The 27604-nt window shown below is 30.0% G+C and overlaps 1 protein-coding gene across 2 annotated transcripts in view; it reads right to left on the bottom strand.

The window, feature by feature from the left end:
* The window catches only part of Nap1 (Nucleosome assembly protein 1), a 43343-nt gene extending 23917 nt beyond the window's left edge, over positions 1-19426 (bottom strand). The window contains exons 1-5 of one of the 2 annotated variants that reach the window (XM_075378064.1): positions 19355-19426; positions 12284-12451; positions 11056-11199; positions 7489-7625; positions 5501-5789 (exon numbers count right to left, since the gene is read on the bottom strand). In XM_075378064.1, coding sequence (XP_075234179.1) covers positions 5501-5789; positions 7489-7625; positions 11056-11199; positions 12284-12451 — 738 coding nt within the window. In that variant the 5' untranslated portion in view covers positions 19355-19426. Of the gene's footprint in view, positions 1-5500; positions 5790-7488; positions 7626-11055; positions 11200-12283; positions 12452-19264; positions 19284-19354 lie in introns of those variants that run through there. The other variant, XM_075378065.1, reaches the window with a different exon arrangement.
* Between the last annotated feature and the right edge of the window lie 8178 nt (positions 19427-27604).

The following is a 27604-nucleotide window of genomic DNA, read 5'->3' as shown; positions in this document are numbered from 1 at the left end:
TTAATTCACACCTCTTATCTCCATAATCATCAGAAATTCTGCCAGGATGTTGTCAGGCCCATAGCTTTTTTCTTTTCATTTTTTGAAAACTCTCTTAATTATGTTCATTTGGTACCACTACTCACATATTGACTGTCTATTATTCATATATCAATGTGATGCAAGCGATTTCCAGTGTTTGTCAGTAATATATTTTTTACAGTATCCTTTTAGGGAATGATACTTTATTTTGCAATTTGATTATCATTCTGAGTGCTCTCTTACATCAGCTTGGAAAAAAAGCTGCTATTATTGTAGAGAAGATACAGCCTTCTTACTGGGACAATCTGAACAGTTTTTATCACGACATAAAATCATGAAAATTTTAAAGCTTCTACCGATATCCTGGGACAAATATTTTCTGCTGTCTCCTGTGAACAGCACATATTTACTCAACAGCTTTAGCAACATTAATACGAATTCATCACATTGCCTCGATGTCAAATTGAGAGGTATTCTTATCAGATTACGGTAAAAATACTTAATCATGTCAAATTATGATCTTCATTTACAGGAGACATTAGATCTATATTCTATCGTAGTCTATTAAAACCAGAAATGAACTACAGTAAGCTGCCATCAGTTACAACTGTGGAAATCTGCAATAAGTTTACAGATACCAGGTTTGATGCGATTCAAAGACAATTCCTCTAACCAATAACATTGACCATCAGTTCCCTGGGGAAGTCAAGTTATTACTTCCTGTCACTTTACACTTGGCATTGAATCAGTAGCCAAAAGGTTTTCTCTGTTATTACAGCAAGATTACTCTTGACTGTACAACACTGATGGGGCACAGATACAAAAAAAACTCATCCTCAGCAGTCTTCCAGTAATTATTACTTAACCTACTCCAATAGAAGCAGTTTCACAACGTTCTTTCCTTCAGGCATATAACCAGTCTTTCAGACTAGGTGCCAAAGCCATGTGGAAGTAAGTTTGGTGAACTTAGCCTATCAATCTAATAGCACTTACAGTAATAAATCTTGTGATATATAAAATCTTTACAACAAATTCTAATATGAGGGTTATTTTTTTATCAAGGTCCGATCAGTCACGAAATAAAAACCCACGCAAAAATTGGATGAAGCTTTGCGCATATGTGTTGCGCTGAGTCTCTAGTATGGCCTTCAATCATGCCATGTCACTTTATTTAGTTCTGAACACGCAGCTAGCACGTAAACATGTCTACAACAATAGCATCTACCGCCAAGTGTGAAGTAATTCGATTTCTTCAGGCTGAGGGTTGTAATGCAGCTGAAATTCATCGATGAATAAGTAACGTGTATGGTGAAACTTCAAAGAGTGACAGCAAAGTGCGACAATGGAGCAGGAACTTTAAAGCAGGACGTACAGATGTTCATGATTCAGGCGGTCAGGGAAGGAAGCGAGTGTCTACCGATGATCTCGTTGAGCAAGTGGATGAGGCAATTCGAGAAAACAGTCGGTTCACAATTTCTGTATTGAGCGATTTGTTTCCTGAAATTTCAAGGTCAGCTCTCTACAACATTGAATGTTGTCATCAGGCATTGTCTTTCTCCATGACAATGCTCGGCCGCACACTGCAGCTGTAACAAAGAAGCTCCTGCAGCATTTTCGTTGGGAAGTGTTTGATCACCCACCATACAGCCCGGACTTTGCTCCATCCGATTTTCACCTCTTTGCTCACATGAAACGCTGGCTAGGAGGACATTTTGGCACAGATATCAAGCTGCAGACCAGTGTAGAAACATGGCTGAAAACACAGGCAGCTCCTTTCTATGACGAGGGTATTGGAAAGTTGGTACCACGCTACGATAAATGTCTAAATCAGAGTGGCGACTACGAAGAGAAATAGCATAATTATGCAAGTACTTGTTTTCAAATAAAACATTTATTTTCACTGCGGTTTTAATTTCATGACCAATCAGACATTGAAAAAAAAATAACCCTCATACTAATCGCTAATTTAATTATTTATTATGCAATATTAATAGTTATTTTCTGGAAAACTACAATTTTAATTTATTATTTAATCGAGAAACTTGTAGTATTTTTAAAACTTTTTTCTAATATTTGTAAATATACTGTTATTAGGAAATAAAAGTTTTATTAATCATCAAAGTAAATAAATAACACGTCTATGTTAGCATATACACTGATGTTTTGTTATGAGAAATAGATATTACTTATCGCAATAATTTTTTACGTGATGCATAACAAAGATTGAACTAACTGTATACACGTGCATTATACTCTACCACTCTTGACTATTTCCCCTAATATAACATTAAAACAAAACTAGCACTGCTCTTTTATCTGTGTAAACACTTAGCTTGACAGATTATAAAATGAGTGTATCTGACCTTGATTGTGTTCTTACAGCCTGTGCCTAAATTTTTTCAACAACCGTTAACCTGAAAAAAATGATAACTCATTCCTAAACTTAATAGTTCAGTAAATGGTCACAATAAAAAGATAAATCCCGATTAACAATTCTGTTACTTCATGGAGTCACAACCCATTTAATATTGTTCAAAACGTACAAAAACACATAGCCACATAATGTCAGTATATAAGATTCATACAATTCAAAACAATAAAAAAAATTATCTGTTGATAATAAAGTCAAAATTTTAGTAGGTCCTACATTACATTTAATATTATTCTTTAAATAGGCATTTGATGTGGAGTTTCCACTTAATAAAAATAGCACCTCGGTTAATGATTTGATCACACATACAAATAGCTCCTTGTTTTATTTAGTCGAATAACCAGTTCTTATGTAATGTGAAAAAAGTTAAAATAGATATTATGCAGTGCATGCACAACACAGGTTGATCAACAGTGATCTAGTCATTCATTTGCATATATAATATTGCCACAATTCACAAATAACTTAATTGTACACAAAATACCTAACACATCTGAAACAGCACTAGCACACTAAAAAACGTAAACATTAACTACAAAATGCAGATGTTATTTTTCTAAAAACATTCACATTCCCGATAGTTAAAAAAAAAAATTGTATATTGTCCCAAAAGGTATATTAGAATGTGAGATATTGATTTGGGTGTTATTTTCTGTCATTCCTAACATTGTCACAAACATTTATAGTTTATGTGTTTCGGAGTACCTCTATTCTCAAAACTAAGAGTGCTAGTAAAAGTAGTTTTGAGAATGGAGGTACTCCGAAACATGTCAACTATAAATGTTAAGTGACAATGCTAGGAACGACAGAAAATAACACTCAAATCAATCATGATAATCCTAGCAGAAATATAAAATATAGTGAAAAAAATGTAATATTTACACCGAAAAAATTTTCAGTTCAAAAAAAAATCATCTACTGCAAAAGCATTTACCAGGGTGAACAGCAATAAATTTCATAATTTATATATATTCTGCTGCTGATACAATTAAAAAGAAAAAATAAATAAATACTCAAGCCATTTATTAAATTATTAATAAATTTTTTATTTAATTAAATTTCATTGTAAATTGAAAAATACATTAAATTTTAAGTTCACTGTTGTTTGCTACGATTAAAACTTACATTACTATAATCACAGTAGGTATATAATGTTTTCTCAATACTTTTTTTTCATAATAAAGCTTTACACAAACTTTCTAACATTATTTTAACAAAGATTTATTGAAATTACATTTTAAAACTTAGCTCCCACACAAAAGGCATTATATATTAATTTGAGTATGAGGGTTATCCTTAATATTAAGTTGAAATTAATTGTAATTTTACTTCTTTACTCTATTTAAGAGAAATTGATTAATCTTAACTGCCAGGTTGTTGCCCACAGTAATGTTATTTAAAAAGCACAGATATGGAAAATATTAAAATAACAATTATCATATCTTCAGATTCATAATAGTTTTTTACAATGAATTTAAAAATTAAAAATTTATTGATTATTCCTCTGATGAAAGCAACAAACATCTACCTTGAATATTTCACAGCATAAATATACAAGGGCCGTTCAGAAAGTAACCTCAGTTTGGTTTTAAACAAAACACAGTTGTAAGTAAATACATTTTATTATATACATCTTTCCTCTACTTTTCAATGTAATTACAATCTAAATTTAGGCACTCATCACACACCTTGTCACTAACTTAGAAATTTCGGCTGCAAAAAATCTCCCACCTGTTCCTTATTTACAGGATTTACGGAAGCCTAACTTTTCTGTTACTACCTTGAACAAAACAGTCCTGGAAATTTGCGAGAATTCATTGGAAAGCTCAGAGATTGTAAAACATTGATTTTCATGCTCTTTGGCATCAATCTTTTGAACCAGTTCACGATTGACTGCAGATGGATGGCCACTCCTTTCTTTGTCCACTTTTGAATGAACGAACCCTATCGTGTACAACTCCTTCACTCATTATGGCAAATCAAGACTGCAATGAAGTAAGTAAGTAATCACAATAACCCTTTAAATAGTGGTTTTGAAATTTAACTCTAAATCAGCTGATGAGTTTTTAATTGAAAGATCAATTTACAATGAGTGTTTAAACATTATGAATGGAAAGTACTGTAGAACAAGATTATCATCTGTTTTTCATACAAATTTGTTAGTCCAGCTGATATGGTTTGGTTTCATATTTATAACTTTGGTATTTTACTCATCATTGAGTATTTGTAATATTTTTAGGAAGTTCATCATCCAAAAGTTTATAAAATAAAAACTTCTAAATACAATAAACTGAAGACTATAAATCACTATGGGGACAAGCAAAAGTAAAATATTACGTGGTGTGCAGTTGGTATTCCTAAACCTCTGATCTTCTCTAAAATTTTAAAGAGAATCTTTGACATTTTTCTCCATATTCCACTCATTTATGAAAAACCCTCCAAAGGTACTAAAATTTCATACAGTTACTTTCTAATTATACAACAATAAAACTGTTTCAATCTGCTTTGGAAACAAATATTTCTTAACTTTTTACATGCTAAACCTCTAGCACAACTAGACCAACTTTGTTAATGTACTATAAATATATCAAAGAAAATCTGTTCCAACCCGAAAATACTTTCTTTCAATGCTGATGAGCTACAAGTTTTAGAAGTCGATGTTAAAAAACTGTAGTAAAAATCAGATGCAATTTCCTATCAACTTACACAGCCAGACAACAGCTGGATCTTATAAACTAGATATTAAAATTAAGAAAATTAAAAACAAGCTTTAAAATGAGACAAGAATAAAAATGTTGTTTCTCATAGAGAACTATTTTCATTTACCACTAGTCATTTATAACTTTTAAAAATATTTATATAACCTTGTAGCAAGTTTTCAAATTCATAAGCATATTACTGTATACTAATGACAGTTACAAACTGCATATTTATTTAGCACAAACATCATGCAGACTAAATCATAATGAGATTCAGCTAGCTGGCTTATTGTGCAAAGTATTTTAAAGATTAATGAAAAAAAATAAATAAATAAAAACATATACTTACTTTACATTTATAAATTTCAGGACCTTCAAATGAGAATGGGTCATTTTCATCAGGAACACATTTCATTTCATACTCCTTTGTAAGAACTGAATTTGAGAAATACTCATTAGGTGAAAAGTGAAATTCTAGTACAAAACCCATCGGTGATTTTAATAGCAAAACTTTAATATCTACTAAATGTTTGAGTATCGGCTCATCGTGCGCTTCGACCATATCGCTCAGCATTCCAACATTTTTAAAAATAGTTAACCAAAAGTCAGGCACACCCCGTACATCCTTCTGAGATTCACTGTCGATAAAGAAATAAAGAGTTATCATTTTGGTAATTAATGCTGACAAAAAAGATAAATATTGTAAAATAAAAAGAAGAGAGTAAATTTAGTCAGTTTATAAATGAATCACATTTCAATCCTAAAAATACATACATTTCAAACATTATAATCTTAAAAAGGTGAGAAAGCCTCTTTATCAAAGTTAATGAATATGATATATAATAAATAATTAACTGAATTGTAAAGCTACTTGAGAAAAACAAATAAATACCTTAAAGTAAGAAAAATCAATTTCACTGTAATTACACTGCTGCAGTTTTTTTTTTTCATGTACTAATAAAAACTACCCGATATGTATATATATATATATAGTGTGTGTGTGTTTATTCATTTCAAATATACATGTAAATTAAATCATTAATTAATTTATTATTGGTTTTTCTTCAGGAAAAGTTGAGACTTTTTAACTGTTCTTCCAATTCTATGGGAAAAAATTTCCCATTCTGTCTGCTTGGAGGGCAAGGTGTCAATCTATAACAAGCCTACCTATCTATATTAGCCTATGGCTTTAACTTTGTGAGAAAAATGTTATACGGCAGGTAAAGTCACTACTCAATATAAGGGGCTAAGTTTGACTGTAGATGTGTAAGGGGAAGCTTGTTTTACCCTTGAAATGTTCTGAAAAGGTCACAATCATATCTTTGCTCAGGAGAGAGTGGCATCCTGGGGAACGAAGTAATGTTCAGTTCTCTGAGGATTATTGCTCGTCAAATTATCAACAGATTCAAAGATGGCCATGAATCAAATGAAGATGACCCGGTCTGGCCAGCCTTCCGCTTCAAAATCCACAAAAGTTTTGGCCAAAAGCCAAATTCCTGTGCTTCTGTTACCCCTCTATTCCCCTGATTTCTACCTGCTTCTTAAATTGAAATTTTTGCTGAAAGGAAACCAATTTGACTCAACTGAAGACATCCCAGCAAATATGAAGTATTAAGTCTAAAAAAAATTTTCAGGAGTAAAATAATAAAAAAACACCAAATTTTTTGAATGAGCGTCAATTTAAAAAAAAACCAAACAAATGACAAATTGTATTTTTAACACTAAACAATCAACTACTTGAGAAATATGGAAAAGAGACACAACTGATGAACTAAGAAAGGACTTCGGGAAGGAGTTGTTGCAAGAGTATTTCTAATAGTTAAGAATGACAAAATCAAATGAAGGTTAATTCTTAAGAAAATTACCTTTCAGATAGTTGCACAAAACCAAAAAAAAGAAGAAAATACAAATGACCAATTTTAAAAGGAACAGAGCCAAATTACCTACATACAATAACTTACACAATATGCACTCCAATTTACTAAATCATCCTAAAATAATCCAAAACAAATGCAGTAAAATGAAATTACACATAGCACATATCGTAAATGAAAAATAATACAAAAGAAATATATACTACATGATTTAATACTTCATATAATTAAGTATCCCTGCTTTTTGGAAAACCCTCTACTCTAACCTCTCTCCCTAATACTCTTTTAACAATTCAATACAGCAAGCTTCTATCTTTGACATATAATCCACACATTAGCGTGCGAGAAAATAATACAAAGCAGCAGTCTGTGCTCAACTACCAGTTGATTCTGTCGCTATCTTATTTACTATTATGTATTAATATATCAACAGTATCAAATAATATCACCAAAATAGACTTACTCTTTTTCATTAGCTGCATCTTCAATTTTCAGCTTTGTTTTTAATTCTGTAGTCACATCCTCATCCTTTTCATCGTCAGATGGGAATTCACATTCATCATCATTTGGTTCATGTACACCAGTGACTATATTTGCACGCTATAACAAATTTACATTGAAAAATTAATGACAAAAATAAAGCAACAACTTTTATAACACAATCAGACCAAATGTAGTTTATCTTCATGGTCTTTAATGATATAACTTCTTACCTTAACTAAAATCTTGCAAAAACCACTAATTATTACAATTATTTAATTGCCTACTTCCATCCATTTAAAACAATGAGTGATCAGTATTAAACCGCATACAAAAGAAAAGACCCATTTATATTCATTTACCTAACTCTATAAAATGTAAAAAAAAAGACTATCCAAAGAAATAATTCAGTGGCCAATACAAGTTTTATATTAACGAGCAACAAAAATTTGTCTAACTCTGTAGATATTTTGGAAAGGAAAGAAAGACAAAATAGGATCCTTCTCTTATGCAAAATGCAGTATTATATTTTACTCAGAATTTTCTGGTATTAATTCTGTCAATTTTAATGATAATGCAGAAAACTAACACTTCAGGGAATGTATTAAAAAAAAAAAAAAAAAAAAAAAATCGGAGTACATTAAATTTTTTTACCTTATTGTTAAAAAGTTAATCCTTTTAAAATTGAATGAATTGTTTACTGGCCTTCCCATTCTTCTTTTATTGTCATTTATAATAAAATCAAAAAAAAAACCTATGCAAGATGATCAAATATAATATAGTTAAAATTTAGGTTACCCTACCTAAATATTTGATAGTGAATAAAAAAACAATTCCTCGAGAAAATAATGTAATTCTTACGAACTGCCCATTTCATAAAATTATATATATATATATATATATACATGCTGATATAATGGCATGTAGCCATTATATCGGCTACATAGTAATACCATAATACCGATATAATGACATAATACAGACATAACAGTTAACAAGCATATTTTATATACTGAACTAGTAGCATACATCCCACATAAGGATATTTTTCAACAACAAACTTTAATGCAGTTTGTTTCCTTAGCAGTTAGTTTGAACCGTATCTGTTGTCTTCAACAGAATCTTTATCTGCTCAAGTCAGAATGAAAAATCACAAATTACATTCCTCCGATAGGCCTTTTCAATATTATGGATATCATTAAGTTTAATAAAAAGCCTAGTTTTGTTTTTTTTTAAATCAATTTTTATAAAAATTCAATTATATTAACAAATAAACTTGAACTTCTTTTGTGTTTGAGAATAAAAAGTTTAATGTTGATATCTTCATATACACTATAAATATATTATTCTAAATAAGGTATTATATGTGTGAAATTATTTATTTACACTTCAATGTGTTAGTCCATACAATGTAAAATAATGTAGCAGTTCCATAACATAACCTAAGTTTCCTTTTCTGCTAATATTACTTGATATGTACATTTTTTTTTTTTACTAATTAAAAAAAAAAATGTTTCTTATTCATCTATCTAACACATTTTTATTATACAATTACAGATTTATATTATTTTCCACATATGTGATCCCATTTATTTCAAATATCCTTTTCTCAATTTTGCACTTTCTATTAGCTACACGAACCGAATGTCTGCAACTGCATTTCTACATGAGAGAATACAACAGGAAAAACATATCCTCAATTAAAAATTTAAAAACAACTTACTTTATTTATATACTTTGATATCGTAATAAAAAAATTTAATTGTAAATACAAATAATAAGTACTAATAAATGTATTTCTAATTTATATTGGCAGTTGAAGTTTATAAAAAATAGATTTTAGAATACAAATAATAGAAAGTGCTTTTTTGAGAATAAAATCAGCGATTTTGCACAAGTGCAAATAAAAGGAAAGAATCTACTGTAGACAACAGATTGCTGAGGAAACAAATAGTAAATTAAAAATAATTATTACTGATTTTCATCAATTTTATTATTATTGCTAGTATATTATAAGCATATAAAAAAATACATTCCAATGAAACCAGTTCTAATCATATTGGGCCATTATAACCACAATTTTATTTTAAAAAAATACTGTATAAATTGGGTACATGAAACTATTACATATTGTTAAAAATTGTTTTATTTTTACACAATTTATTACTTAAAAATTCTCTTGCACAAATGTAAAGAATGTATAAATATGCATGCTAAACACAACACAACATATCCTTTCAACTACTAATTTAAACACCTTTGAACTTTGTTATACAAAGTAAAGGAAGTATTGTAATACTTCCTGAACTTTGTTATACAAAGTAAAGGAAGTATTGTAATACTGAAAAATTTTTATTTTCAGATTTCAACAGAAATATCCATTTTGACTAGTTTTACATACATATCTCCCATAACTCAAAGATGATAGCCATAGGATGTTGAAATTTTTTTATTTAGGAAGGTTACAACATCTAGTTCTACAAGTCCCCTTTTGATTGCAATAGATTGGACCAAAAGTGTTAAAAATAAAAAAATTTAGATTTTCGACTTTTTCTTAACTACATTATAATAAGCACTCACTGAGAGCTTTTTAACGATACATCAAAAGTGGTACTTAAGTTTTACTTATTTTTAGTTGTAGAGTTATAGCCAAATAAAATTTTAATTAATGAAGTTTTTGATCTTACAAGGGGTAGGCAGATCGGTTTGAATCTGACTTCATATAGATGTGTTGACTTTTTTTTTTTAATTTAAAAATTATTATCCTCTGATTGTAAAAACAGTTTTACAATAAATAATAATTCAATAACAAAAAAAAAAAACAAAATGAAAAAAAATCACAGGTTATTAACGAAATAAAATATAATGCACTTTTCATTTTAATTCAAAAATTATTAGGTTAATAATTATTAATAAATCAATATATTTAAATTAAAAAAAAAATATATGTATATGTATATGAATTCAGATTCAAACAGATGTGTGCGTGGTTATGGATCCGACATGTTCCACATATGTTATACCACATATCCTACGTACTTAAGCTACGTGAAACAAAATATAAAATGCTGATAAGACACCACAAAAAAGTGGTGTGATGTGGTGTCCACCACAATGCAATTGTGTAACTGTCCACTTTATTAAAGAATTGGAGGCTCTTATCCCACTTTCAAATGAAATAAATTTAAATTAAGTGCAGCAAAAAATGTAAATATGTAATTTAATAGGTGTACAAGGAAGTCATGTAGTGTCCACATCATATTTTTTCTTAAATATCACTATTTTGGCATCAAGCAATCCTTTTCCTAGTTTCTCAGAACTCTAAATCAATAGCCGATGAATTCTTCAATAAATTAATTTCAATTTTATAATGAACGGGACTTAGTGTGCATGTGTCTATTAAATATTGTAGCGTTCAATACAAACATATTTACTTATTTATTTACCTTGATGTAACTACACACATTATTTGAGGCCCAGTCTTATCTCATTAATAAAACCATGACATGTAAAAGCACAAACACCTGTGAAATTAATAAAAGAAATTTACCTTTTCATACAATGGATAATACATATTATGATATTTGCATTCGAGTTCATGAACTTCTTGATAAAATTTAGCTTCAATATTTGCAGTTTCTAACTGGAGTTTTTTCAGTGCTTTAATTCTGCGCTTCACTGGGGCCGGTAATGACTGAAAACAAAAATAAAGACAAAATTATCATAACATCCCCTCAATTACATACCAAATCACAATTACATCTAAATAGAGATATTATGGAACGTGTAAAACTCAAAACAGAATTTATTTCATTTCTATTCATGAAAAACTAAGTTTTGTTATAAAAACAATTCTTTGTTTCATCATATCGTCTGTTTCATATCATATGATACGAATTTAAATAAGAAATTTGTAAAACATTAATTATAGTCACGACTTAGATCCCCAAAACCGTAATTTAATGACAAGTCAAAAGAATAAATACCACTTTTGCAGCAGTAACAAAACAATTCTAAGCGGTGATCTGCCAAACGCTTACAGTTCAAGTTTTTTTATACAATGACTAGGATTTTTCATAGGAAACTCAAAAAAGCATACTTTTGAGCCAGTTAACACCATTATTTATCATTAATATGAAGTTTGTACTCTAGATACAGATACTCTAATCTCCAGAAGAGTTGACAACAGGACAGCCATCCTCTACCTTTTCTTTTTCCTGTTTAGCCTCCAGTAACTACTGTTTAGATAATACTTCAGAGGATGAATGAGGATGATATGTATGAGTGTGAATGAAGTGTAATCTTGTACATTCTCAGTTCGACCATACCTGATGTGTGGTTAATTGAAACCCAACCACCAAATTACACCGGTATCCACGATCTAGTATTCAAGTCTGTGTAAAAATAGCTGGCTTTACTAGGACTTGAACGCTGGAACTCTCGACTTCCAAATCAGCTGATTTGGGAAGACACGTTCACCACTAGACCAACCCGGTGGGTTAACCATCCTCTACCTGAAGGGACATTAAGATACTTCTTGAGTGATTAACTATTAAAAAAAAAAGTTTATGTATAGCTTGCAACCCAAGCACATACACTCAATCAGGAGGAGAATTATGGGCAAAAGACTTGATTATTTTTATAATTTATTAACACTTTCTCCAGTTAATATATTATCTCAGGTGTTAGTATTTTTGCACGTAACGTACTGCTATGCTGTATGAATCCAAATTATCCAGACACATTATATAAAAAGTAAAGATAGGCCGCTTGATTACCTGAAGCACAGCATCTGTGTTACTGAGACGGCCTTGTATCTTAGCAAGAAAATCAGGTCGATTTAAAATCTGTGGTTCATCCCCAATCTGTTCGAAACCACCCAATGACTCCTTGTCATCATCCAAATCTTCCATTTCATCACCTTGCCGCTCTGGATCACTGGCCATCTAGAAAACATTAATTTGATATAATACAGATTTGAGATACTACCAAAATTCCTGTAATTAATATCTTAACTGCTTTTATGATGGCAAAGCACACGTTATGCAACAATGTTATTAGGATCATTAGACAATATTTTACTACCTGGTACACATTCTGCAGAAACATCAGCTTATGATAAATACACTTTAACATTATAATTTATTACACAGTTTTTGTATACACACACATTGAGGAGAAACAAATTAATGATATGAAAGATAAAAACAAAATACCAGACTTTGCCAGGAACTGAACTAAATATCAGCCAATCTTTTTTTTCTGTACAGCCTCCGGAACCACCGTAAGGTATTATTCAGAGGATGATATATATGAACGTAAATAAAGTCTAGTCTTGTACCGCCTCAGGTCGACCATTCCTGAGAAGAGTGATTAATTGAAACCCAACCCATCAAAGAACACCGGTATCCACGATCTAGTATTCAAATCTGTATAAAAACAACTGTCTTTACTAGGATTTGAAACTTAGAACTCTTGACTTCAAAATCAGCTGATTTACAATGACAAGTTCACCACTAGACTAGGTGGTTAATATCAGCCAATCTAACAGCCAGTAAGCTAACCTGTCACTATAGTTAAGTGAATATTTTTTCTTTTAAAATATTTCTACCAAATGAATTTTTTTTGTAAATTTTCATCATTCTATTTTCCACCTGTTAATGCACTACAAGTTTATCATATAAAAATTCTAATAACTTGATTTGTTTCATAAAAAAACTGATATGAAACAGCATTAACTAATTTTTTAACAAATCAAGTGAAAATTATTTATAAAAAAATACATGATTTTCAAGGTAAGATTTAATATACTGATATTAGATTATCTTTACGACATGTTTTCATTTCCCAGATACATGCCTACACTTAAAAAACGAATAGTATTACTTTAAGACTTAAATTAATTTTCATAATTAAAGATTTCAATCTTCAGCATCAGTCAGATTTAATATTCAATGAAATATATAACTATTACATCAGAATGTAAACCCGGTATTAATTTTGACACCTACATCAAAAACTGTAACTACAAACATCACAAAAAAAAAAAACTTAAATTGGTCATAAAGCCTATTCTTTTTCAGTTATGTGGAGGCTTTGTATATTTTTAATTCGTTGATTGGATTCATATATTGACCATAATACTACTTATACTAAATGTGAGCATTCTACTTGAGCAAATGAGATTTTATTTACTATACTGGTTTTAGCCTAAAGTAATGATTTTCATTACCCAAATTTTTTGCACTTTCTTTAAAAAAAAAACAGCCACAAAAATTTAAAGCGGATACCAACAGCAGTCAGTTTCATAAGTAAACATCAAACTATTTTTTTATTCTCAAGAATAAATTTGTTTGCTCGATTTGTGGGTTATGTGTAGTTTTCAAAACTTCTACTTATATTTAATAAAGCTTTAAAATTATTCCTGATGATCAAACTAAAAAACAAATCAAAAATGTCGAGGCACTGAAAAAATTTGATAAAACTATCAAATTACGTTCCTTTCAAAGCCTCAAAGTTTAATAAAAGTGGAAAAATAGCTGGACCATTTTAGTGCAAAGAATGTTTAATAGATGCTTCATTCCAGTAAAACAAAATACCTAAAAAATGATGCCTGGTTTAGGAAATGCAAGTTTAATAACAAACTAAATTAATGAACAAATTAAAAATATCAACCGCCTGATATATTGATCTTGAATGGAGGCAGTTTTAGTTGTAATTAAAAAAAATGTTAATGCTGATAATGCAGATCAGTTTTACAAGAGGAAAACCTATGAGGAATATTCAGATATTATATAGATGGATTAAATCAGAGGACTTCTGTTAAAAAATAAAAAAAATAATAGAAAACACTTAAAACTTTTTTTTGTCTTCAGTCATTTGACTGGTTTGATGCAGCTCTCCAAGATTCCCTATCTAATGCTACTCTTTTCATTTCAGTATACCCCCTAACATCCCACATTCATAACAATTTATTTTACATATTCCAAACATTGCCTGCCTGCACAAATTTTTCCTTCTACCTGTTCCTCCAATATTAAAATGACTATTACAGGATGCCTTAATATGTGGCAAACAAAATCTATCACTTCTTTTCTATATTTTTTCTTCATCACACTTAAAAAAAGATAATTTAAACACAGCTTAGTATTTTAATAATTTGCAGAATTGTGATGATTCTAAACAAATATACATAAGAACTTCTTTAATGGTGATCGAACGATAATCATAATGTCAATATTTTCTCATAATTGTCGATATTTTGTCAATATTTTCTTAAACTGTTTATGTGTTAGAACATCCAACCCTTGTTATCTTCATGTACTTCTTGAAACCTGTACTGCTCATTAAAAGGGTTTAATGAGCAGTACAAAAAGCTTTTGGAGTACCCTTTTAATGTACCCCAAAAGCCTTTTCTAACTAATATTTTTTTTAAAAAAAGCATTCTAATTACTTAGATGACATATTTGAACTGTATGTCTAATATGGCTGAAATTAGCCCATGCTCCCAACGACATGGGGATAGAATTAAAAAATTCTACATTTTTTAATTACACCATGTACAGATTTTGATAAATTAACAATTCCCCTTCAATAAACAATTTAGAACATTTAAGAGAATGCCTTAAAAAAAGAAAATTTTGTAAAGGTAACCATCCATTTCACAAAGATGTACAATAAATTTAAGAAAATTAATATATAAAACAAATATGTAAATGAATCTTAAATTTTTACACAACTAAATTAAAGTTGACAATGTTTTAACAGAGCAAACAGTAAAACATTTCATTCAATAGATCGTGACAATTCAGTTTTTACATGGAATAAAGAAAGATAGGGATTTCATAACAGATGACAAGTTAGAGAAAAAAAAAGAGAATGAGTAACAGACTACATTATTATTAAATAAATAAACAAATAACATTTACAAACGCTTATTTATTAGTTTTAATAAACAGTAATAATTTACTTTATTTTAAATTTAAGTAAGTGATAAATCTATTTAGTAAGGACAGTAACTGTCATTTATAACATAAAGAGCAAATTGTAAAACATATATCAGTTGTGGCATATAATTATCAAGAATTTGGAATTCATAAATAAGTTTACTTAAAATCAAATTTCTAAATAAAAAAAGGATTAATAAAATGAAATGAGAAAAGTTAGTTATATTACATTTACTCAAGAACTATAGACAAAATTCAATGATTAATTACAATACCGAACAAATATCTAACATAATTTTAAAGCTTTTTTTTGCAAAATTTCCATCAAAAAAAACATTAAACGGTTATCTAATCTAACTTTTGTTTACGATAGCAGATACTTCTGATGATTGAAGGTTCATGTCATCTTTCTCTTGAAAAAAAAAAAATATATATATGCATGTTTTCTTCATATAAACATACTCCCTGATTTCTTAACTCTGTTAATACAAATATGATATTGTTTGAATGATCTTCAAACAAGGTGAATAACAAAGGCATTTTAAAAAAATACATCACTATCCCTTCTATTAGAAATCTGAAACTAGACTACATTAGAAAAATTACTAACTCTGAAACGCAATGTATTGTAACACCCCAAAGAATACCACAGGCACAGAAACAAAATAACTTTTTTCTCTGTAACAATCAGACAGTTTATTACAAATGATTTAACCATAAACACAGTTAAATTAAGAAAAGAACAATCTTATTAAAAAAGATGGTCAACTGCAGAACAATATAAAAAATATAACAAAAATGATATGTAGAATCTAGAAAGGATATACTTCTTAAAATAATAATTACAATACTACTAACACAATGTTTTGTTACAGTAAGTTTGTTTATATTGATTATATACAAATTAATTTAATCTGAAATTTAAAAATATTTTTTTTTCATTTGCTGTAAAAATCATCATATATTTAAGATGTGGTGTATAAATTCCTTAAGGAAATCACACACTTTGGTCAATAGGCTAATAAATCTGTCACTTCTTTCCATAAATTGCAACCTTCAAGAGAGCCTTATGGTCATATGGAAATTTCTTGGTCTGACAAAATCACTAATTTTTCAAAAACCTATTTTTTTATTTTTTTAACAGTCATCTTGTAATTTGATACATTTAAACAGATGGACTGTCCAACTTTTTAATATCATAATATAATAATGATGCCTGTACCTTTGAAATAAATAGTTTTCTCCATCATTTTAAGTGAATCTTCAGAGCAGAGGAAATAATCACTGGGAGCCAAATCATCCAGGGTATGTAGAGTGTTTTCTAAGTGTTGGTCATACATTAACAACTCAAAACATTCGTGCAGGAGTCTCGTCATTATGAAAGAGCATTTTTTTTCCAAAATAGCAGCTTTCAATCAGTTCAATAGTGAAAAACAATACTTCCTGATGTTCCTACCTTTTTCCAGGTAGTTTACAAGCACTACCACACTAGAGTCCCAAATAACCACAGCTATGACTTTTCCTGCAAATGGAACGGTCACTTTCACCTGCTCTCACCCATTGTTTGGTCTCTGGTGTGTAATGGTAAATCCATTTATCATCTACTGTTATAAAAAGTCAAAGAAACTTAATATCACATATAAATAATCTAAACATTCTTAAGAAGTGTTCAATCGAATGTGTTTTTGGTTGTTTGCTAATGCAATACCCACGGAGAGGAAAGCTTTTTCATAGCCAACATAATGAACACTTTACAACAATGTTAGCAATATAACCAAGCTCTGTGTACCTTCTGTTGGCTATAATTTAATTAATTTAATGTGAAATACTAGATTTTTGTGATGATTTCATCGGTCGTGGCATCCCAAGTGTTCATCTTGAATGGATGTACGACCATATTTAAATTCAGCAGCTCACATTTTCACAGTCAAAAATGGACAAAAATAATTTTTTGTGAAATCTGCGATTTAGTTTCTAACTAACCTACAATAACATACTAATAATTCAAATCCTTACATACTTAAAATCAGTGTAATAACAGTTAAAACAAGTGCATAATATTAACAAAAAAAAACTATTATATAAAACATGTCTTAAACGGTGGGATTAAAATGCTGTATACTACAAACAAGAAACTCATAGCTAAGAATTTCCAATAATTCTGAAATTTGAACCCTACTTGCCAGTCTTGTGTAACTCAAAACACAAGCAGTGAATCATCATTCCACAAAGCAGCAAGTAATGTTATTATCTATCTTTGTATATATGGTAAACACCATTAATGAAATTTATAATTATAAGTTATTATAAATCAAATAGTCTCAAATGAAAGAACATCTTATCTTATTAATGGCATTCTAAATATATTTAAATAATTGTTAATTGGATACATTTTTAATATCTAATAATCAATCGCATAAAGAATTCCAAGTAAAAAAAATGGATTTTGTTTATAAATCTTAATCATTGAAATCATCCTCCCAAATTTAAAATTGCATTACTTTCATACAAAAAATTAAAGTTTTTTAAAATTTCACAAATAAAATTTGCACAAATTCCCTTTGCCACATTTAAGACATTCCTAGAAAGTAGAGTAAAAAAGTTCCATTTTAGCACAACCCAACTAAGTGAAATAATTCATTTTAAAAACAATTTTATACAGAATTAGTGATTTACTATTAAAATCAAACTACTACTTTTGGCTTGGTTTTTACCTAAAACAGAACCTGGCCATCTTATTTCACTAAAATTGGCAGGTTAAAATCACATCTAACAAATTTATAATGTATTATAAAATGGTGCAAACACCAGTAAAAAAAAGAAATTTATGCATATCTGAACCCAACTACTAACGAATTTATGAATAAAAACACTATCCTAGAATTGATTTAACTATTTTAAAGGCTTTTGCAAAATGTTAACAAATTTGGCCTTATTAATTCACATGGTTAAGTATATTTTAATTTTAAAGGTAAACAAAAGAATTAAAATTGCATGATAAAACCTCTCATAATTCAAACAATCTCCTAAAAAATGTATTTTGTTAAAAAAGAAAGAAGCAATTTGTACTATTTTTATATAATTAATAATAATATCATGTTATATACTAACATTTTTATTGCCACCGTTACTGTTTACAACAGTAAAAATTGCAAAGGTTTAACATTAACAAATGCAATATCTATTACAAATATACGTTTTTTACAACAAAAAAATTAATAAAAAAGGTAAGGTGGACACACAATTTTACAAGCGATTAAATAATAGAATACAGAAAAAACTGAAGGCAGCTGATTATTAATTCTAATAAACAAAAAACCCACTATATTGTCTAAACGTAATTTTGCAAATCAAGACGCCGGCTGAACTAATATTTGTTAATTAACAACTACGTCACCCCAGTTAACGCATTAATCCTTAATAAATATTTAATTCTAACAAAAATATAAACGGCGGCATACTTTTTTATTTAATTCACTTCAATTTAGAAAAAGAAATAACGAAAACCCATCAGCTAACATACATACGGCAACCTTGAAACAATGGACCATTTAACCCAAAAAAATAAACAAAGCTTAAGCAGTTATATTACTAAATTTTACAAATAATTTATAATAAGCAACAAGAATTTAAAACTAAATAAAACAACATGGCATTCTTAACACAATAACTTGATTCAATTATCTACAACCTCTTCTCGGCGTCAATTTAACTACGCCGTCTCTTTGGTCTGGCACGTGAACATAAGTTAATAAACGGAAACACAACTCAAAAATAACAAAAAAATCTGTTAAAAAATACGTATGAATTTACCAGTAGCTAGAGAACAGTTACGGCTTCTTTTACATCAAAACAGAGCAAGGTAATTACAAAAATAAATTATTCTAATACATCCACACTCACCTCTTTGCCGCTAAAGTTGTGAAGAAGAAAAATGGAAATGGATTACTAAACAGCAGGCTTTGTACTAACAGGTCTACCAATTGCAAATGTCCGGTTCCAGATCTTTATTAAAGAAGTAAATTTACACAAGTAAATTTTGATCACAGGTGGTTCTGAGAATTTTCATATGAAAATCGGTTTCTTGATCTTTATGTTTACGAAAAATTTTAATTTATTTACTGAAACAGTATTACAACCCGGTGAAGCTGAATGGCAATTTATATGATAAACATGGCAGTTATTTTCAAAATTGAATTTCTCGAAAACATTTTCAAAGAATTTAATATGGTTATTGTTATGAAAAATATAATATGTTTAACCATCGAGAAAATTTTCATGAACTTTACGAAAATCACTTCTTTTAAAAGCTCCATTTTCTGCTGCCATATTGAAAACATTGGTTGGAGCGTCTTTTTATTGATGTAAACTGAATATAGTCGTGAAAAAATCAATTTCAACAATGTATTTCCAGAAATCTATCAAAATCAGATAGGAAGAAAATTTTTTATCATAATTCACGCCCGATAGAAAAAATACTTAAAGATCTTGATTAACAATGTATGTGGTATGTGCTAATGCACAATATAAACAAGTGCAGAGAAAAACCATGACAGCTGACAACGATTCCAGAGCAATGCACGTGGATTTCCCAAAAATCCTCAATGGGGTAAAACTAATTTGGTAATAGCCAATCGAACATAACACATATAACTTAATCTATACTCATTTCCCTAATCCTGACAGGCGGAGCATTAAACATTTGTTCAGCCAAATGAGAAAACTTCTTGATATTTCCAGTCTACAACTGCTGATTCTACCACCAAGATTTCTCTTAACTACCTGATCAGATACTAAATTCGTACAGCCTCTTAACACAACTGGCATTCCAGTTCAACATAAAAAATGGAAACCTAGCAATTGTGCACGTCCAGCTACTGGCAACATAAAGGACATGTGCAGGCTGCGAATCAGTGTCTTATTTTCTCTTCACTTAGTATCTGAATCTATTAGTTACACATCAGGATTTGGCCTTATGAAGTAAAACAGTAGACTCCAAACTCACCCAGCAGCTCTTCTGTCTCAATTTATTTAAGTTGTGCCATCGCATGTAACAGAGCCGTCCAGTCTAAGATCATTGATTTAATTAACAAAATCAGACCAAGCACCAAACTTTGAAGCACCCTCACTTCAAAGTAAACTCACCCCAGAACTAGGTGATGATCATTACATAATGATCATCAGGTGATGATGGCAATGATCATGCATGGATAGCCTTACCACCCATGCCATATCCATTAAGCAGCATAATCTAAAGCAGTACATTATGAGAAACTTGTCAAAAACAATGGACAAATCGCACAGTATTGAACAACCTACTACCAGCATCAAATTACCACTCTCTACAGAAGCCAAAAGCCAAGCCATCATACTGCACAGGAATGGATTGACAACAAGACTCAAAATATTCACACAGCTGCATATCTATAACAGTCTCTGAGATTTTCCCAAACATAGACTTCTATGTTTCATGTAAGTTAGTAACTAACTATTTGACTGTCAACATTTTTAAAAAAAGGGGTTGTTCTTGAGAAATTCAGAGTGCCAGGGAAATACCCATACTAAATACATATATTAAAATATACAACCAGATTACTTAAAATATTGAGACATGCTTAAAAAACTGGTATATCTTACAAATACCACAAATATCCTGACAAAATTTAACTTTAAAACCCCCAACTGCTCAGCTCACCATTAATGATTTCTCTAACTTACTGCAAACATACAAGGAGACAAATGAATTCTATTAACCAAAAGAGAATTAGCAGCAAACAAATCATAATAAATATCATGTAAAAGTTCAACAAAAAAAATGTTAATCGTTAACATTTTTCAATGATTGCAATGCCTAGAAATTCTTAATTTACATTTCTTTTGAAAGACTTCTAGACCAGTCAATAGAGCTGAATTTGTGACAAAATTTTTACCTGGAAACTGGATAAAATTTATCAATGTCCTATTGATAAAATAAGACAAATGACAACATTGTCTTATTGATCAATAACACACAATGTCTTACTGATAAAATAAGCGGCGTTATATGATAACGTGCTGCACAAGATACAGGGCGTTCACATGTAACATTCAAGGTTTTGGAATGCGCCGCATGGAGCCGAATGAGACGCTGGTAGTGTATACCATAAGATAACAAGCGTTATGTATACCACCTTTTTTTTTTTTTTGTAGGAAGTGGGGAAAATTTGCCTGAAACAAACACCCAGCAGCTCGCACATACCGAGTGTGTGGAGTTCACCGCTTATGTGGTGGGACCCACTCCCTCACGCAGGGCGGTGCTGGAATTAACGTAAAGACATAACATCAGCACCATCCACATCACAGGCACACTTCTCATTCACATCAATATTTACATAACACATTCAAACACTACTCGGTTTCTGGATAACAATTTTGTCATAATTAAAGGCCCTGTTGACTGCTCTATTCTGGGTTTTTCAACTCTTTATGATAAACTTCTCATCCACCTTCAAGGCAACTTACTTGGTTCTCAGTATGTCTTGCTTAATCATAGCACTAAATCTTCCATAAAACAATTCATATGACATATATGGTAATAACCTAGCCTCATAATTATTCTTAACAAATCCTTATGTTGCTGCCACTTTGATCTGTGACTATTTGGTTGGCAAAGTCTTATTTGTAGTTAATTAAGAAGATATGTATTTTCTCACTATGAAATATATTTCAATTTGTGTTTCCAAAATTCTTATTTCATGTACAGCAAGATTTACTTCTTATAGTTTCAACCATATTCCTTTTTTATTTTGTGATGTTTAACATTTTCCTTGTCTTTTAAAGTAAATAATGGGGATAGATCCTCTACCATCCTGTCATGAATTGTACAATGTATAATATGTTATCTAAATAAAGTATCTCCTATTTGGTTAATATTTTATCTTCCTATAGAAATACCTTCAGAAACTTTATAGAGTTTCTGATTTACCTGAAACTGCTTCTCAATTACTTTTTTTTGGATTGATCTTTTTCAAGAATGTTTCATTTCTGATAAAGAATCCAAATAATTTTTTTTCAAATAACCCTTTTAGAGGGTACAATAAATCAACTTTGTACCCACACTTCTTTCATGGTTCAAGAATGGTATTCCTTCTTATGTCCACTTCCTTCCACTGGTTGATTTTTCCTTTCCTGAATTATTTACCTAAAAAGTGTCCTGTCATTTATTGTGTCTGTGTTGATTCTAATATTTTTCATGTCTTTTCCTAATTCCCCCCCGAAACCATGTGGGTTTGGATTTGTAACTAACTTCTTAGAAAGTCAAAGATCTGTTTAGTTAATCTGTTATCACCCATCCTACATATATGTTCAAAGAATTGTAATCTTCCTTTCCTAATTACATCTATCAATTTTTAAGCTTTCAAGTACAATTCTCGTACTTGAAAAATAAAAAAATTACTAGGTTATAATTTGAATTCCAACTTACTGTTATTTTTAGGTCCTAGTATTTTCCTCAGAATTCTATTTTCAATCTTTTTTAATTTTTCAAGATCTCCAATTCTGGTTAGTTGTGTTTCTACTTTTTAAAGTAATTCGGGTCTAACCACTGTTTAATAATGTCTCAGTTTTATGCTCCATGATAGAGATTTCTTGTAAGTGAAATGCTCTTTAAATTTTTTGTATTTAGTTTCTATTGCTATATTTTCTCTTTTGGTGTTCAATACACATTTTCCAAAATATTTAATGCAATTTGTTTTAGATATAGCTTTATTATTTATCTTAAAGTATTGAGGTGCACTGCTGACATTTGTCAAAACACAACTGTGTTTTTTCAAATGGAATTTATAATTCTACTTTGGCTGCTTGTTTTTGTAATTCTGTGATTTATTGTTGTGCATTTTCAAGTGAGTCTGTAGTAATTGCCATGTCATCTCAAAGGCTAGATAATCCATCAAGATCTTGAGTTCCTTTCAAGTTGTTGGCCTTAGTATTTATTTAAAGTGCTTCTCCATTCTCTACCTTCTTTAAAGCACATTGAAAAGGAGTTGTGGTACACCATCTGCTTGTCTTACAGTCACCCTATATATTTAGTTTAGATGCTGTGTTTGTTAAGGTAGCTTTCTTTAATAATTTCACTAGTTCTATTGTCCATTTCTTTTACAATGCTGATTAGCATGTTTCTGTCAATTGAATTGTATGCCTTTTTAAAATCTAAGCTAAATCTTTTAGATTTTTAAAATCTAAAAGCTTCTGAGTTTCCTAATTTCTAAAATTTTTTTGGTCTGTGATGTGTTCTACACTACCTAACTTTTCTAAACCCTCCTAATTGGGGTCGAGCACTGTTTCGTTGTGCTTAGGACAAGATTTTACATGCCACTGGTTAGAGGGCTATTCCTCTGCGTATTGTCTCCCTTCTTGTGCAGTAGATGTATTATTAACACTAATGTTCATCCTTAAGGTTTGCTTCCCAGATTTCTTGGATTACTCCTGTCAAACACTTTATCATGTTTTCACTGCTCTGCAGTTACATTGCTAGTTTTAAACTGTTTTATGATTTTTTTAAATTTGTTCAAATATTGGTGACTTTGACTCTCTTTTCGATAGCGTTTTATTCTAGGGGTTGCAGTTGTTTAAATATTCTGTGTTATATGCATTTTTAATTGTTTCTGAATCTTTAAAATGTAAATTTGGAGGTGTGTATTTTGTTAAAAATCCCTTATATTGTTCTTCTTAAAGTCAAATTGAATCGAAGTTAGTTGATCTTTTAGATGTAGTTTGGTCATTAGATGTTATTTTCCTAGTTTCTATAAAGGCTTTCCTGTTCTTATTTTTATTTGCATTCCAGATGTTCCATGCTATTTGTCTTTTGAGGACTAGTTTATTATGACAACAGGCATGTTTTCTTTTCTTTTTAAGGATACGTATATTCTGCTGTCTGTATTATGTTTTTGGAATTCTTCCCAATTTTTGGGCATTCTTTTTTCCAAAAGGGTTCTAAAACCATTTTCCTTAGTTAATTTTTGTGTCAAACCTTTTAGGTTGGAATCTATTTATTTTTCTACATATTGTTCAATTTTGAACTTAATTATTGAAATGTAGGATCTGAGTCTAAACCAGCAGTTTTGGTAACTTTAACATTGAGTATCTCCATTGTGGAGCGTTTACTTGTGAAGTTGTTTTTTACCGTAGATTGGGTAGTTTGTTTCCTAGGAAGTTTTTTAAAGAACATAGATTTTAATATTATGTTATGTTCTTTACACAGGCCTAGCAGTTGTTCCCCATTCGTATTAGTTCTTTTATGTGCAGGATATCCGTCTACTGTGTGTGTTACATGTTCTTTACAGACTTGTGCATTAGTCTCCAAGTAATATAATGATGTTTTTAGATGGGATTTTGTGTAAAGTTTTCTCAGTATTTGCTAAAACTTTTCTTTTTGTTCTTCTCTTTATTGATGAATGTGTATTTACAACAGTATAAATTATGTTAGATCTTTTAAAGGTTGGTGTGGAAAGTCTTTCATTAATGGATTTAAATTCTATTATTGAGTTGAATATGCTTTTATTTACAATGAACCCTATTTCAAATTGTGGTACATTATTACTCTTTCCTAATTTTTCTTTAAGGATCCTAAATCCTTCAGAAACAAAAGGGTGTTCATCTGTATAGTTTGTTTTTTGAAGTGCAGTTATTCATAATATTTTTTTCTTAGGAAAATTGTTTTAAGTTAACCTGTTTTTAAGTACATAAAAAAAAATTGAAGTGGCTATGTAATTTATATTTTTAATTTTACGTAATTGTTGTTTAATGCAGGTTTCAGAATATTTACCTCATCCTTAGCACATTATTGTAGGTACCCAGAATCTGAATGCCTACTTGTCATTTCCTTGGAAATGAGAGATGACTACTCCCTGTGATAAAATCTCTTACAAAGTGCAAATCCAAGTTAATTTTTTGTTGGGTTAGAGGAACAAGTCCCCTAAGGATACATCTTGAGGTTAGCTCAGAGCAGAAATTTACAGCTGCACTTTTGGTGAACAGATGGTCACCACTTTGCCATTTGTGGCAAGTCAAATACAAAGTGGATTTGAGGCATTGTTTTGGTTCAGGGGTGTTTTTACTTCCCATCTATAACTGCATATCTGCTGGGTATTATCTTATCTGCCACCTGGGGGACAATAAATTCCTCACTGGCAATATAAGTTTATTATAATTCTTGAAAATAACATAACTAAATAAAAATAATCTACCAATTTGCATCTTAATGTAATTATGTATAAAAATAAATTTTTTTTAATACTTATCAAAAGTTTAGATAGCTCAGATGACGAGCAGGGTGGGGACCTGCAAACTGACTTCTTATGACATCCTGTTGTAGTACATTATCCCCTATATTGTGATGGTGTCATTGCTCATAGTAGATCAGACACTTTCTAAACTTTGATGAATACTTATTCGTAATTATTTCTTTATTTTAATGTTTTCAGAAGTATTCTTGCTTCATCGGAGTATTCTTGTGGATTCATTTTAAATATTAGTATCCGAGATAAAAATTTCTGTTTTTAATTAATTTGCTGCATACATTCAAGAATGTATTTAGATTATGAGTTTCACAGAAAATAGTCATTCTGTATAAATTATAATAAAAATAATTTAGCTATCTACTTCATCTCCCCACTAGTTAACAACTTGACTGCTAAGCCATTTTTAACAGGCCATAATATCCCAATTGGGGTTTCACATATCAACATCAGGTCATGAGATCCATTTGGAATCTCACGGAGAGTTATTTATAGAGCATGGAGACTCCGAATGGCATCTCATTTTCTATTTTCTATGTACATGTGTTCCCCACATTCTATCTTTGAAATTGATTACTTAGCATCCTGATATGTTAACTTTTAATGGAGTAACTAATTTAATAATTCTTAGGAACTAAATATTAGATTTTAATGTTTAAATTTGCGCTTTTATTACTTATTAATAAAAAGCTAAAATGAGTCGTATCTCAAGTTACAAACGTTCCACCAAATTTGGAAGAAAGCATGCTCAGTGATATTCAGCGTGTGTACTAAGTGCTCGGTAAAAAAAAGATTGTTTACAGAGGAAAAACAGAGAAAGAAATGCCATGAATATTTTCACAGAGACTAAAGAATGACAACATAGACTGTTATTAATATTCTAGTCATAAAGGGAACAAAGCAACACGATACTGGTGCAAGCGGTCAACGGCTAAGGGTGTCAAGCCATTCAGTTTTTTTTTGTATTTTCCTAAGATTAATATCGGATTTGGTTAAAATTGATAAGGGACCATTTCAAAAATATACTCTTTCAATTAAAATAAAATTGATCAAAATCTGTTTCCCAACATCAGGGATATTGCATAACATGCATTAAAAAATAAAATAAAAAATAAAGTCAGAATTGATAACCTCCTACTTTTTTGAAGTCTGTTAAAAATGATTGCTCTCACCTTTGAAATGCTCTCCTTAATAATAAATCCCAACTCCTGAAAAGCACTGACAAAGTCCTCTTCTTGAAGGTTATCAGAGTAAGGTATCAAGAGGAGCTACCTTTCAGTTTCACTTCCATTATAGGAGACAAGACAATGTTACAGAATTATACGTAGGAGAAATATGCAATGACTTTGTTAAAACTACACCATTTTAACAGAAGTAAGAAGAATTACTTACATCATAACGCAAAAACCAGTTTTGTTTATTCCACAATTCTAATAGTTTTCATTACAAGTTTTCACCTGAGTTTGTTAAACGTGGTAAGTTCTATCAATCTTGATGACTGTTGTTTTATAGTCATACACCCTTCTATCTTATCATCACCTGTGATAATCTATAGATAATAAACTTAGGTTACTTTTAGCCATTTTTGAAGATTATGGCACTCATGGACTGCCTCAATTGAGTGAATTATGAAGCTAGCTCTTCAAATTAATTTTAAATTCATATTTCTTGGCATGTACCTTAACTAATTCTAACTTATAATTTTTGAATTGCTTGATGATGATTTATTGAGGATAAATTTTTTTTTACATTTTCCAATATTTTACTGATGGTCTGCTGCCGTACGTAATTGTTATCTTTAACACATTGACTATGTATTTTTTTAATGCATGTAATTTTCATGCATTACAAGTCTGCTGTCCAGTAATCATCTTTCAAC

Source organism: Lycorma delicatula, chromosome 11 (assembly GCF_047948215.1).
Source record: "Lycorma delicatula isolate Av1 chromosome 11, ASM4794821v1, whole genome shotgun sequence".
NCBI classification, from domain to species: Eukaryota; Metazoa; Arthropoda; class Insecta; order Hemiptera; family Fulgoridae; genus Lycorma; species Lycorma delicatula.
This window is presented reverse-complemented; position numbering and strand designations above follow the sequence as displayed.